General features: G+C 43.4%; 1 protein-coding gene across 4 annotated transcripts in view; it reads right to left on the reverse strand.

Annotated features, from left to right (window-relative positions):
* The window catches only part of scn1lab (sodium channel, voltage-gated, type I like, alpha b), a 52333-nt gene that overhangs the window by 20358 nt on the left and 18296 nt on the right, over positions 1 to 13679 (reverse strand). For all 4 annotated transcript variants that reach the window (XM_072683588.1, XM_072683585.1, XM_072683589.1 and 1 more), the window contains exons 7-16: positions 10382 to 10648; positions 9248 to 9311; positions 8928 to 9069; positions 8044 to 8250; positions 5095 to 5382; positions 3918 to 4259; positions 3661 to 3790; positions 3153 to 3391; positions 1338 to 1511; positions 828 to 1184 (exon numbers count right to left, since the gene is read on the reverse strand). In XM_072683588.1, the coding sequence (XP_072539689.1) occupies positions 828 to 1184; positions 1338 to 1511; positions 3153 to 3391; positions 3661 to 3790; positions 3918 to 4259; positions 5095 to 5382; positions 8044 to 8250; positions 8928 to 9069; positions 9248 to 9311; positions 10382 to 10648 (2210 nt within the window). The remainder of the gene's footprint in view (positions 1 to 827; positions 1185 to 1337; positions 1512 to 3152; positions 3392 to 3660; positions 3791 to 3917; positions 4260 to 5094; positions 5383 to 8043; positions 8251 to 8927; positions 9070 to 9247; positions 9312 to 10381; positions 10649 to 13679) is intronic.

A 13679-nucleotide genomic window follows, 5' to 3' on the forward strand; every position in this document is an offset into this window, starting at 1 on the left:
AAATAAAATAAATAAAATAATGAAGAAAAGAAACTGTTTGCGTGCTTGTTCCATTTTCTTGGCATAATAAACACAAAATCTTTGTACTCCAATCAGCTCGAACCTTAAAACCACAGACAAGCAACATGTATAGCATTGATTATTTAGTTACAGTGGCACCTGTCAAAGGGTGGGATCTACATAGTAGGAAGCACCTGAAAGTCAGTTTTAACAAATTGTGATAGCTAGACAACCGGGTCAGAACATCTCAGAGCATTAGGCAGGTCTTCTGGGGTGGTCATGGTATGCAGTGGTCAGTGCCTACCAAATGTGGGCCAATCAACAAGACAACTGACTGAGTCATGGACACCCAAGGCTCATTGATGAGATCCATGGAGTGCCCATCTCACAACTTAAGGCCATCTTGGTGCCAGATACCACAAAACACCTTCAGAGGTCTTGTAGAGTTCCAGTGGCACAAAGGAGAACCACAAAATTTTAGACATTTTAGGTTTTAATGTTGTGGCTGTAGGTACTTTGGGAATGTGTGCAAAATAATTTAGCTAATGTAAGTTAAGGTTCAAAGGACACTATATGATCAAATGTTTGAGGACATTTCTTCAAATGAATGTTACTTTACTTTGCACACACACACTAACAGCTTGTCTACACTCTGTAGAGAGGTAATGCCAATAGAATAGGACTCTCTGAAGTAGATAAACATGACTATTGGCATCATGCCTAATGTCAGGCGTGGGCTAGAGGGGTATAACGCCCCTCAGCATTGAACTCCACCCAATGCTTTTAAATAAAAGGAAGACAGAAAGGGTTTAATGTATGGCTCTTACCACCAGGTTACCGATCACCATGACCAGCATGAAGACGATGAGGCACATGGTCTGGCCGGCCACCTCCATGCAGTCCCACATGGTCTCGATCCACTCTCCACACAGCACACGGAACACGATCAGGAAGGAGTGGAAAAAGTCCACCATGTGCCAGCGCGGCAGTTCGCAGCTCTCCGAGATCTTACACACACATTCACGGTAGCTCTTCCCAAACAGTTGCATGCCTACCACAGCGAAGATGAAGACGATGATAGCCAGGACCAGGGTCAGGTTGCCCAGGGCCCCCACTGAGTTTCCAATGATCTTGATCAGCATGTTCAAAGTTGGCCACGACTTGGCCAGCTTGAACACTCTCAGCTACATAACAGTGGAATGAGGTGAGAGGAAAGTCATTAGCATCATATAATCAGTGCAAAGCTTAATGGCCTCTGATAGCTTCTGTTCATGACCAGTAACATTTACAGTTTGGGTTCATAAGCTGTAAATGCAAATCAAGAGTGGTTCCCTCACCAATCGGAAAGACCTGAGCACAGAGAGACCCTCTACATTGGCCAGGCCCAGCTCCATCAAGCTTAAGCTCACAATGATGCCGTCAAAGATGTTCCAGCCCTCCTGAAAGTAGTAGTAAGGGTCCAGCGCAATGACCTTCAGACACATCTCAGCTGTGAAGATCCCTGTGAATACCTACACAGATGCATACAACCCACTCAGTGCCAGACACACCTCAGCACTTCAGTGTTTTAAGTAGTTGCACAGTCAGAATATTATCAGAATATTATGACCACCTGCGTAAAAGTGGGAATAACCGCCCTTGGCTTGAATGACACTAGTGAGACGTTGTGGCATGCACTGTATTAAGTGCTGGAAGATGAACATTATAGAGGTGAACTGGTCCACAGTGAGATGCTACTATGCTTTGCCCACAGACGCCGAGTGACAGGCTTTGCTGCATGTATAATTAAGCGAGCACACCAGTCAGATGTAGCAGAGCACAAAACAATCGTCATGGGTAAAGGACACAATTCGACATGTCCAAAAGTGCATGAAGGCTAGTAGCATCTCGGAAACCATTAACTTTGTGGGATGTTCCAGACCTACCTTATTGAAGGCACATTAAGCGTCCTCCAACAGCATAATAGTGGTGAAACGACAACACCAGCGAGTGGTACCAAGCTATTGACACGCAGCTATGGAGCAGTTAACCTCTACAATGGACACCTTTCCTCAACTAGTGTCATCCGAGCCAATGGTGGTTATTCCCACTACTAGGCTTGAGGTTATGATATTGTGATATGAGTATGTCAGTGCAATGTTCTTGGTGTTTTGTAATTCTTGGGATTATTGGTTTTACCAGTTTAGACTAACCATTCCTTGGCTGTTCACATTCTCACAAAACTGGCAATGGATACCTAAAATAATGTACTTACTGTTATTGGCCAGCTGTCCACCATTAAGAGGTGTAGAAAAGCTGTTTGGAGGAGATTTTAAATACCGTAGTATACAATATTACTGCCCAACCCTACACCACCCCCAACAGTTATACATAGTTTATTCATAAAACTCAATGTGTAGTACTGTACTGTGGATGAGAGCTGGGCAATAAGACAATATATTATCGTATTGTGATACTTTTTGTTATTACGGTACACAATATACTTTTATGAGTATATTGTGGATATCAGCAGTGCTTAAAGAGCACTGATTAACTGCATGTTTCATTACAAAGAGTGTAATCTTTTAGTCTTATTAAATTCATAGAGAGAATTCAGATTTTGAGTAAAAATCACCATACTCAGTATGGGAGAGTATTTGGATAGCAGATTTCTACCCTGTTGGTGAATTTTGTCTACATGACAAAATAGTGCGAAAAATATTGCATATAGTAAAAAAAATGTTAAATATCGTGATAGCAATTTTTTTCATATCGCCCAGCTTTACTGTGGATTCATATATAATAACATGGCATAATTAGGTTCACTTTAGTGTTTTACTAATTGTGGTAGTTGTATTAGAGAGTTTGCTAACTGCTAACTTAGCTCCAAGCTAAGCACCGCTCCACACAGAGAGCCAACCACAGCAGTTCTACACTTTTTTCAGCTGTGGCTGGGTGTGCAGCTCTGTGCTCACATCAGCGATGTCTAGTTGTCTACAATGTCTACAATGTCTAGTTGACAAGTTGAGGTTTCTTAGAGAGCTCAAACATCTTCTAAAAGCTGCAAATTTTAGCTAAGAAGGTAAATAGGGGTTACCCTCATCCCTCCTCCAGACCACCTTTCTGTGTTATGAACATGTAATGGAGGAACTTAGCATTCGTTAAGTTCTCACCAGGTTTCCAACAGAGAGCACATCGTTGAACTCTTTGGTCATAGGGTAGTGCTCCATGGCCATGAAGAGTGTGTTGAGGACGATGCAGATGGTGATGGCGAGGTCCACAAATGGGTCCATCACAATCATGTTCACAATCGACTTCACCTTCAGCCACATCGGACAGCAGTCCCAGATTAGGAAGCCGTTGGCGAATTTGTACCAGCAGGGCGGACACTTCTGCCTGGACTCCTCCAGCTCTGAAGGAAGTTAGGAAAGCGTACGGGATGATCAGGATTCATCACAACATAAACACACAGCCGTAAAACACAAACTGCCGTATATATATCTGTAACAGGAGAAGTGCACATAAGGCAACTGTGTGAAGGTGAGTGTGAGAGATGTGTGACAGACAGTGTTTAAAGGTCACTGAAAGTCTTAGAAAGGTGTGAGTCAGCGGCTGTGGCATGTCAGCGTCTGAATGTCCTTAGCTTGGGAGCATATGTGTTTGTGTGGGTGTGTGTCATACCCTCCATGGTGTTTGTGAGAATACTGGCCACACTCATAGCTCTTTTTCTGGCCACTGTTTCATCCAAGTAATCAGAGGCCTGATGTGACCCTGACCGTTTCTTCCGAGCTTCAGACTCTGTAGTTGTGCCCTGAAGAACATACACGAGACAGCAAAAGAGGAACTCTCAGCTCACAGGAGCCATTCATGACCAAACATTTAGTACAATTCCATGACCTCTGCATCAGATGTGTGAGACTCGCTAATGTGACTTATACCTCAGGTAGCAATCGGCCAATTGGCGAAGTAGGCACGGAGGTCCCGCCCACCAAAGAAACCACTCCGTTGCAGTCCACGGTGCAGTGCATCTTCCCATTGGCTGGGAGAATGATTCGGGGGGCGGCCAGGCTGCACTGACTGACTGTCGAGTTCCGCCTCTCGATGCGACGCGGCACAAATAGCGACCCACGACGACTGTCACTGTCCTCAAATGTACTGTGCTCATCATCTGCGAAATCGTTCTCCGAGCCGAAGTCTCGCGCTCGGCCACGAAAACTGAACAAACTCGCGCGACTGTTCCTCCTCGGAGAGAAGAGAGAGCCTCGGATACTGAGAAGAGACTGAGACAGAGAGAGACAGAGGCATTAACATACACACTTCATACGCCCATTACTCCACCCCATCTTCTCAACACCCCATTACTCCACCCCATCTCAACACTGCATTACTCCACCCCATCTCAACACCCACATTACTTCTCCCCATCTCCTCAGTGCCTTATTACTCCACGCCATCTATTGTCCCGTTCCATCTCCTCAACGCCCCATTACTGCACCTCCATCTTTTCAACGCCCTTATAACTCCACCCCATCTTCTCAATGCCTCATTACTCCACTCTATTTCCTAAGCACCCCATTAGTCCACCTCCATCTTCTCAATGCCCCATTACTCCACCCTATCTCAACAATTACTTCTCCACCATCTCCTTAACATCCCATTACTCCACCCCATCATCTCAACTTCCCATTATTCCACCTTCATCTCCTCAATTGTAATTTCATTACCAAGAAGCTAAATGTGGGCAACACCACACAAGGGTTAAATGCTAACACCGTCACAACGGGGGGGGGGGGGGTGGGGGGGTGGGGGGGGGGGTGGCTATAGCAAGAAGAAACTGTGGACTACTTGCAGAGCATGATTAGATGATAAGTCTTTCTATAAACATCCAGTGACTGGATCCAGCGAGTGCCTAAAACATTTACATGATACTGCAATGTAGGAAACATGAATGTCTCTCAAAAGCCAGACTAAAAGAAAACAGCCCTCTGATTTATTATGTAATATTATGTATTTTTTTTCAGTTGGATGATTAAATGCAACGCCCACCACCATCTGACGTGTGCAGTACCAACGACATTACCCATAAGGCCACGTCAGCTGGTTGCAGAAAGTCACCTGATTTGGGGTGGAGCACTTCTTCTCATAGGACAGCCTGTTGGCGTCGATGGAGAAGCGGAACCCTGTCCGCCGGATGCTGTCCTCCGACTCGGACTTGTGGAACTTCTCCTGGTCCACCTTTTCCTCCTCCTCCTCCTCCTCCTCCCTCTGTTTTCTTTTCTTCCGCCTATTCCGCCGTTCCTTGGCGCTCTTGGAGCTGAGTCTGGACCCCCCTGAGGAACTCTCCTCCGACAGCCCGCCCCTCCCGCTGTACTCGCCGCTCTCTGTCGCTGCTGCCGCGGCAACCTGCCAGCCAACCACAGCACAGACACCGTTGTCAGGGGCAACAAGTGCTAGACTTAGTTCAAGCTTGCATACCAGGAGCAGAAGCAGACAGGCAGACATACAGACAGACAAACAGACAGACACAAATATCGGCTTTAGGAGAGGGACGGAGAGCGAGGGGAGTAAACAGAAGGGAGGCGAGTCTTTCGGTAGCAAGATTACATGAATTCAGCTCATGCGCTTTCTCTTTTCCCTTCCTCCATTTCAGTTTTAACATGGTGTTCTCTGTCTCTGACTCATGAGTCATGGTTTGGACTCCAGGTGACATCATCGCTCCCTCGACAGACAGCCATGGCTTTAAGTGCCTCTGATGACCTTATTGTGAATACCCAATTTGACCTTTCTGAAAGAGGGAGGGACAAAGGGGAGAGGACAAGGGGAGGGAGGAGACGGGGGATGGGTGGGAGATGGACCAATGGTTAGAGGAAATAAGTGAGACAAAAATAGAAGATGGTGAGGGAGGGCGAGGCTGACATGTCAGAAGTTGGTATGTGTCTATGAGCTGACGTCTACTGATCTACACGATTAGTATCAGGAGAGAGGGTGTGGTATTAATAACGCATCTGGACTAAGCAGCCTAATGGGGAAAACCACACTCGGCTCGGATGACATAAGCGAGACGTTGTGGCATGGACTGTATTAGGAGATGAAAGGTGTTCATAATGGAGGTTTAATGGTTCACAGTGGTCTGTCGATTGCTCAGTACCACTGAAGTTAGTTAGTGCTTTCCAAAATGCCTAGTACCCTATTTTCATATCCTTTTGGAAACCAGTCAAATCACGTCCTTTGCCCATGCCAATGACCAACATTTTGCACTATGCTACAACTGACTGGTGTGCTCGGTCACGTGCCGTAATGTGACGTCCCTGCTCAAGTTAATTCCAATCCAGGGGTGGTCATAATATTATGGTATGACTGTGACACTGACAGTAGCTGAAAGGTGGTAGCATCTCGGAAACTGCTCACTTGGGATGTTAGTAAAGGTGGACTGAGAATGTGGACCAGTTCACCTCTATAATGTACACATCGCTAACTGCCAATGTCATCTGAGCAAGGGCTGGTTGTTAGCCAATTGTGGTTATCCCGCTAAGTGGTCACATGACTGTGAGTATACATATATACAAGCCACCATTTGGTGACTTAGCTTTTGTGTCTCTCTCACTGTTGACTCTTAGGAGGGAGACTCTCTCTCTCTCTCGTTATCTGCTTTGGTTTCCATGGTAACAGAGGAACGTTAGCCACACCAGCGAACAGAACAACTCCAGAGAGGAAGGGCAGGAAAAGGAGATAAAAGAACAAGACAAAAAGACGAACTAATAAACACAGGCGATAAGACGGGGAGAGCTGGATGAGTGCGGATGTGTGGAAAACTATGGGTGGGGTCGTGTACCTGTGTGTTAGAGTGAGTCGGTGGGGCTTTCTGTAAATCAGGAGCTGCATTTTGAAGTGAATGTGCTCTAAAAAAGTGCTTTTTTTCCGCTGAGCAGCTTGTTACCATCAAATTGACAGTTAGCCTTACTAATGCCTGATTAAATTACCTTATTTCCTTCATGGGTTTTGAGGTTTGGGATGTCAATGAAACAAGTTTAGCTTTATTTGGACGGGATTAGATTCATTTGGGGTCCTGGGGAAGTACTCTTTTTCAGGGAGGTGATTTTTTTTGGTGATTTTTCCCAGTTTTCCCATTCGGATTCGGATGTCTGTGTTTTTCTCCCTTGCCCTCTGAGAGAATTACAAGCTGAATAGCCTGGTGTTTTTCACTGAACTGGGGGATGATCTGATAATTGGGATAGTATCTAAATAGCAGTTTTCATACATTTTTTATATCGCCCACACCTAGGACAACTGTCATTTTCCTGTTACAAATGGCTGTTGTGTGGAGTCTGATGGAGTAGAGCAGTGGTCACCAACCGTAGTCCTGGATATCCATCTTCCTGTAGGGTCTAGTTTCAAAGGCTGCACCTGCTCTAACTAATTATCTTCTTTAGAAGTCTCTGAATGGCTGGATCTGATGCATTAGTGTTGTGTAGGGTGGGGTAGCATGTGTAACTAATGCCTGACCTGCATTAGAGGGCTTTTAGGGCTGATTGAGGCTCATTTGCTCCTCCTGACAATAGCACCATTTTAAATAATTGCTTTGCCATATTATCCAGTGATGAGGAGTGTGTTTAGTCCAGTCCTTAGTCCCATTCTATTGGCAATACTTCTCCACAGGGAGTAGACAAACAATGGGTGTAACAGCAGCTGAATGCATTCATTAGATGGGATGTCCACAAACATTTGGACATTGGACATATAGTGTATTACTGTCTGTAAGCATTGATGTGATGTAACATGAGGCCATTATATCCAATTCTGTGTAAGAAATTATGTGTAAATGGAGCTGGCTAGATGGTCCTGATATGTGCATGGTGCAGGCGACGTCTTTGTGACTACCTAACCACATGCATTTCTGTAAGCTAGCTAGTATAAGATAAGATAAGATAAGATAGTCCTTTATTAGTCCCGCAGTGGGGAAATTCACAATGTACATTCCTTAACTGTAGTGAACTTCGGAAGAGGCCCACCACCATTAAAATTCCACTACAGTGTACGTGTGTATGTCTGCATATGCATTTTAACCTGTGCCTCCTCCTGCTGCCTTTTGAGCTGCTCCAGCATGGCCTGGAACTCCTCTTCTTTCTGTTGCGCCTCCTCAATGGTAGCCTGGTTCTGCTCATCATAAGCCATGGCCACCACAGCCAGGATCAGATTCACCAGATAGAAAGAGCCCAGGAAAATCACCAGCACAAAGAACACCATGTAGGGCTTCCCAGCAGCTCGCAGGGTCTGGAAGACAAAACATCCTTATTACCTTTTTATTACGATTATCATGTTTTCAATCAAACACTTAACTGTGGACAAAAGTATTGGGACACCTGCTCTTTCATTGAGCAGGTGTCACTGTAGTCAGTGACTCTGGAGTTCTAGCAGCCTACAGTTCATGGCAGGGTGACAGCTTGGGTCAGATTTCAAACTTTGACAAAGTGGATCCACCTCCCAATAACTGGTCCTTACATTTGCAGCAACTTATGTTTGAATTGATAATCCTAGAATGAAAGCCGTTTTATTTGGGCACAGAAAAGCTACCTTACCTCAGAGACTTTGGCAAGTTAAAGCCTAAATCATTTGCATAAATGATTTCTAATTAAGGTTAAGGACGGGAGGGACAACAACGAACACAGTCGCTCAAACTGTGTTGATTTAATTGAAAAGCCCAATGTTTTAATTAAATTCATCTACATGATTCCACCCACAAATACGAGCTCGCAAATACGAGCAAAAGCACATTTTACAGTCCTGTTAAAACATAAAATCGCTGTGTTCCAAAGCCAAAACGTGAAGACATGAAATCCCAAATAATGATTTCAGTATGTAAATATTGTAACCTCACCGCTAAGCACATACTCATATACCCATGCACACCCCTACTTCAAATATATGCTAAATGTGGAAGGAGTGCGCACCTGCTGGTAGAGATTCTCCCAGAAGTCCTGCGTCATGAGGCGGAAGAGGGAGAGGAAGGCCCAGCTGAACGTGTCGAAGCTTGTGTAGCCGTAGTCAGGGTTCCGTCCAGCCTTTATGCACTTAAAGCCCTCGGGACACTGCCTGCAGAGTCCAGCCAGTTAGGGAGACACTCTCAGCACGTAGTTCACAATAGTACACAGATCACAGAGAACTACTACGTAATCAGTAAGTGGGAAAATGACATTCTGTTCCAGTGATCAAAGAGTAAATCACAGCATACAGCTAAATGGAGCGTGAGTTAGCTGGCTGGGAGCCCTACCCTGCATCACTGGCGTTCCCACACAGCAAAGCATCTCTGCGGTTGGGGAGGCGATAGTAATTATCTGAGGGGGAGAGAGCAACAGTAGATGAATGACAAAGCAAAGAACAGGGAAGACGTTCACGCTTACTCCGCCATGTTTGACATACTTGGGCAAACTGTTCTTGGACTGAGCACTGTAGCTTACAGGGAGTGTATCTCTGTCCAAACTAAGTCTGGCCTTTGAACTACACAGACTATGAGCTGGCTCCCTTAAGCAGAGAGATCGCACACACGCATACAGATCCTCCAAGTGCACAGTGACTCATTTGACTTGGACCAGTGGTAGACTCCCCATGCCCCAGAGACCCTCTTGTGTCACCACACATCTGAGCGTGACACATATACACTAACTAATTCACAAGGAGACACACGCACAATTGCACTCACACACACACACACACACACACACACAAAAATACAGATATACAATGCCTGTCAAAACTCTGGGGACATCTATTCATTGCTATTCTAGTTTATATAAGCAATACCTTAATATTACATTAAATGGACAAAAGTATTGGGACACCAACAAATTTTCTTTGCAATTAGCTACTTTAAGTTGCATCCACAGATGTGCAAATACATGCACATACATAGCTTGTCTAGAGAAGTACTGACTCTCTGGAGCAGATAGACATGGACCTATGGGTACCGTGCCTAATGCCAGGCATGGGCTAGAGGGGTATAAAGCCCGCCAGTACTGAGCTGTGGAGCTCTGGAACGATGGATGGTGCTTCATTCCATACTTTTGGGATGAGTTGGAGAGTTAAGAATAAGGTGGGGTGGTGATCATCCAACATCCTGACCTCACTAATGAATCATCACAACAATGTTCCTGCAAAATCTAGTAGAAAGCCTTCTTCCCTGGACAGTAGAGACAGTTACTCCTACAAAAGCAGGACAAACTAATTTTATAACCTTTATAAATTTTAGAAGTAACAAGTGAGCAGGTGTCCCGATACTTTTGTCTTGTCACTCAAAAATAACAGTAGGTTTATCAAAGCTTAGGGCCGAAAAAAACAACAGTGAAGATATGCATACCAAAAGAGCGAGAAAGAAAGACGCAGTGAGGGTGATCTCATGTACACTTACTGTCATCGAGAATGTACTCCGTCCAGTTGAAGTTACTGGTAGCGTTCAGCAGATCTAGGCCCATGCTGATGTTAAACCCTGCGGTCCAGTTGCTGTCGATCTGTGTGTCGTTGGACCGTGGCCACTTCACACATTTCTGCCGCAGGTTCCCCATGAACAGCTGCAGGCCAATTAGTGCAAACACACTGAGGCAAAAGACAGTCAGGATCATCACATCCGACAGCTTCTTCACTGACTGGATGAGAGCGCCCACGATCGTCTTCAGGCCTGCAGGGACACACGCCAGGCGTCATACACACACATATATGCGCACACGCATACGTAAACACTCACATACACGCAACAATCCCTCACTCACAGATCTTGAGCTGAAACCTTACTTTGGGTTTCAACAGTGTTTCACAGCCTCTGTGCCTCGTTCAAATTCTTTGATCAGACTAAAAGATTCATTTTAAGGAACACAAACAGGGCTTTATTATGGTCGTGCTATTTGTTTAATAAAGCCTGAATTAGACATTCCATTATGCAATACGCAGTAATCATTATGACCTTCATTAATACATAATCTGAGCTCGGTTTAGTTTTAGTGCACACCTTCTTACCACTCTGTTATGCAAATTATTTGGCATGAATTATCATCTAAATGATTAGTCTGTAATTAGTTGTACTTTGATTTTATGTGGGTTCTAGATAGTGCCTAGTTTGTGAGTTGATAGTTTAGAGTTCAATAAAGTACAAATTTATCAAGAAGACATTCTATAGGGAGGTCCTACTCATCATTGGACACTAAAAAGCAATTAATACGGCCTATATAATAATTAGTCAATCTGCATCACAAATTCAGTATCTAGTCATGGTACTTTGACTGCAAAAGGGAAATCTCTATTATGTCAGTATGAGTTCCATACAAGAGTTCAATTTAACAGCATTTGGTTGATTAAAAAGGGTTGGAACTAAAAAACCTTCTCCTGCAAGATTGGCGCCTTGTGTTCCTGCATGGTGAAAGTCCATGACTCCAGAAAACAATGTTAATTAGTTTCTAATTAGTGATTAATAAAACTTAAGATTACAGTATGGAGCACTTCTTAATGGAGTGGTGACCTTTATAAGATAAAATAATCCTTTATTAGTTCCACAGTGGGGAAATTCTATTAAACTCGTATGAACTTAATAAACTCACAACACAGAGCAACAAACCTACAAATCAAACTCCTGCCATTTACAAATTAAAACATGTCAATTCAGGTAAGAATTTAAGTTGAATCTTTTGTATAACAGGGTGGTAAAAAAGTGTAATTTTGCATTAATACAACTATAATAATGCAATCGTTATTAATTTGCACATAACAGGCCTGCAATGATGTATTAATAAAGATCAGGATTAATGCAATTGGTACAAATTGAATAAATAATTTATATACATTTACAGACCTTAATAACCCCTTAATTTGTGTTTTTTAGGATAAAGTGTTACCACTTTATTTATTGTAACATTTATTAGAACATAATTAGGAGTTCTGTTATTTAAAAAAAATAACTAATTGTATTATCAGACGCAAAAATGCAAAAAAAACACCTTTTAAGACACTGTTATGCAAATTATTTAGTGTGTAATTAGTGACTAACAAAATCTTACTTCATAATATGGAGTACTTCCTGATTCATCAGTGATGTAGTAAATTCTTATTAACTCAATAAACTCACATAGAGAAATAAACCTGATACAATGTAGAACCCACATGAATCAATGTGCTGCTGATTACACACCAACATATAAATATATATATATGTAAAATATATTAATGTTCAAATATATTAATGTTCAATAATTAGCAAAACAGGGTGGTAACAAGGTGTTTACTGCATGATTAATAATAACTAATAATGCTATTAACTAATCACATGCATACCTCTATATGATAATAAAGGTCATAACAAACAAAGTAATATAGTAATATTTGTGTTTCTTAAAATAAAATGTTACCAGTATTTTGATCAACTTTAGTATCTAAAGGCAAAAGTGTAAACACTGGACTTCAGATGTTTAAACTACATATCAAATCAGTAAGTACGGCAAGCATCTGCTGAGTATTTCTGGAGCATTTATGAAGCTGATGAATGTCATATGCGAGCATGCAGATTACTCAGTGTGACTGCTGCTTTATCCTGTTTTCCACTGCATGACTGGCACCGTGACTCAGTCATGCAGTGACTGCTGAGCTAGTTGAGTATATGAGCAAGTTTAGTATCTGCTAGTAATGACAGTATGTGGCTGCATTATTAGTGCATTAGACTGGCGAGTGCTTTGAGATGCTGCTGGTTAAAGACACTGAAGCATGCAGTGTTTGTGGGTGTGGGTGCATTAAACACAGCTGCATTGTGTGCTTGTATGGGTCTGCATGTGTTGCATGGCTCATGTTGCATGTGTGTGTGTGTGTGTGTGTGTGTGTGTGTGTGTGTGTGTGTGTGTGTGTGTGTGTGAAGGGATAAGCGTAGTGTGTGGGCATGTGCAAATGTGCTGTGTGTGTGCTTCATGTGTGTGTGAGTGTGGGCATCATGGCAAAGTCCTGCCATGCTTCACACTCACACAGCACCAAATAAAACAGACTGGCGACGGTGCGCATGCACACAGAACTCAAACAGTAGACAGACAAGGAAGAGGAGAGGAGATTAGAAAAGAGAAGAGTAGTAAAGAAAAGAGAATATTAGAGAAGAGTAGAGAATAGTGCAGAAGAGTAAAAAAGAGGAGAGAATAGCAGAGAAGAGGAGAGTAGAGTAGAAAAGAGAAGAGCAGAGGAGAGGAGAGCAGAGAAGAGCAGAGAGTAGAAAAGAGGAGAGCAGAGAGAAGCAGAGAGTAGAAAAGAGAAGAGCAGAGGAGAGGAGAGTAGAAAAGAGAAGAGCAGAGAAGAGGAGAGAAGAGCAGAGAAGAGGAGAGTAGAAAAGAGAAGAGCAGAGAAGAGGAGAGGAGAGTAGAAAAGAGAAGAGCAGAGAAGAGGAGAGTAGAGTAGAAAAGAGAAGATCAGAGAAGAGGAGAGTAGAAAAGAGAAGAGAAGAGGAGAGTATAGTAGATAGAAGAGGAGAGTAGAAAAGAGAAGAGCAGAGAAGAAAAGAGCAGAGAAGAGGAGAGTAGAAAAGAGAAGAGCAGAGGAAAGAAGAGCAGAGAAGAGGAGAGTAGAAAAGAGGAGACCAGAGAAGAGGAGAGAGTAGAAAAGAGGAGAGCAGAGGAGAGCAGAGAGTAGAAAAGAGGAGAGCAGAGGAGAGAAGAGCAGAGAAGAGGAGAGTAGAAAAGAGGAGAGCA

This window comes from Salminus brasiliensis, chromosome 7 (genome assembly GCF_030463535.1).
Source record: "Salminus brasiliensis chromosome 7, fSalBra1.hap2, whole genome shotgun sequence".
NCBI classification, from domain to species: domain Eukaryota; kingdom Metazoa; phylum Chordata; class Actinopteri; order Characiformes; family Bryconidae; genus Salminus; species Salminus brasiliensis.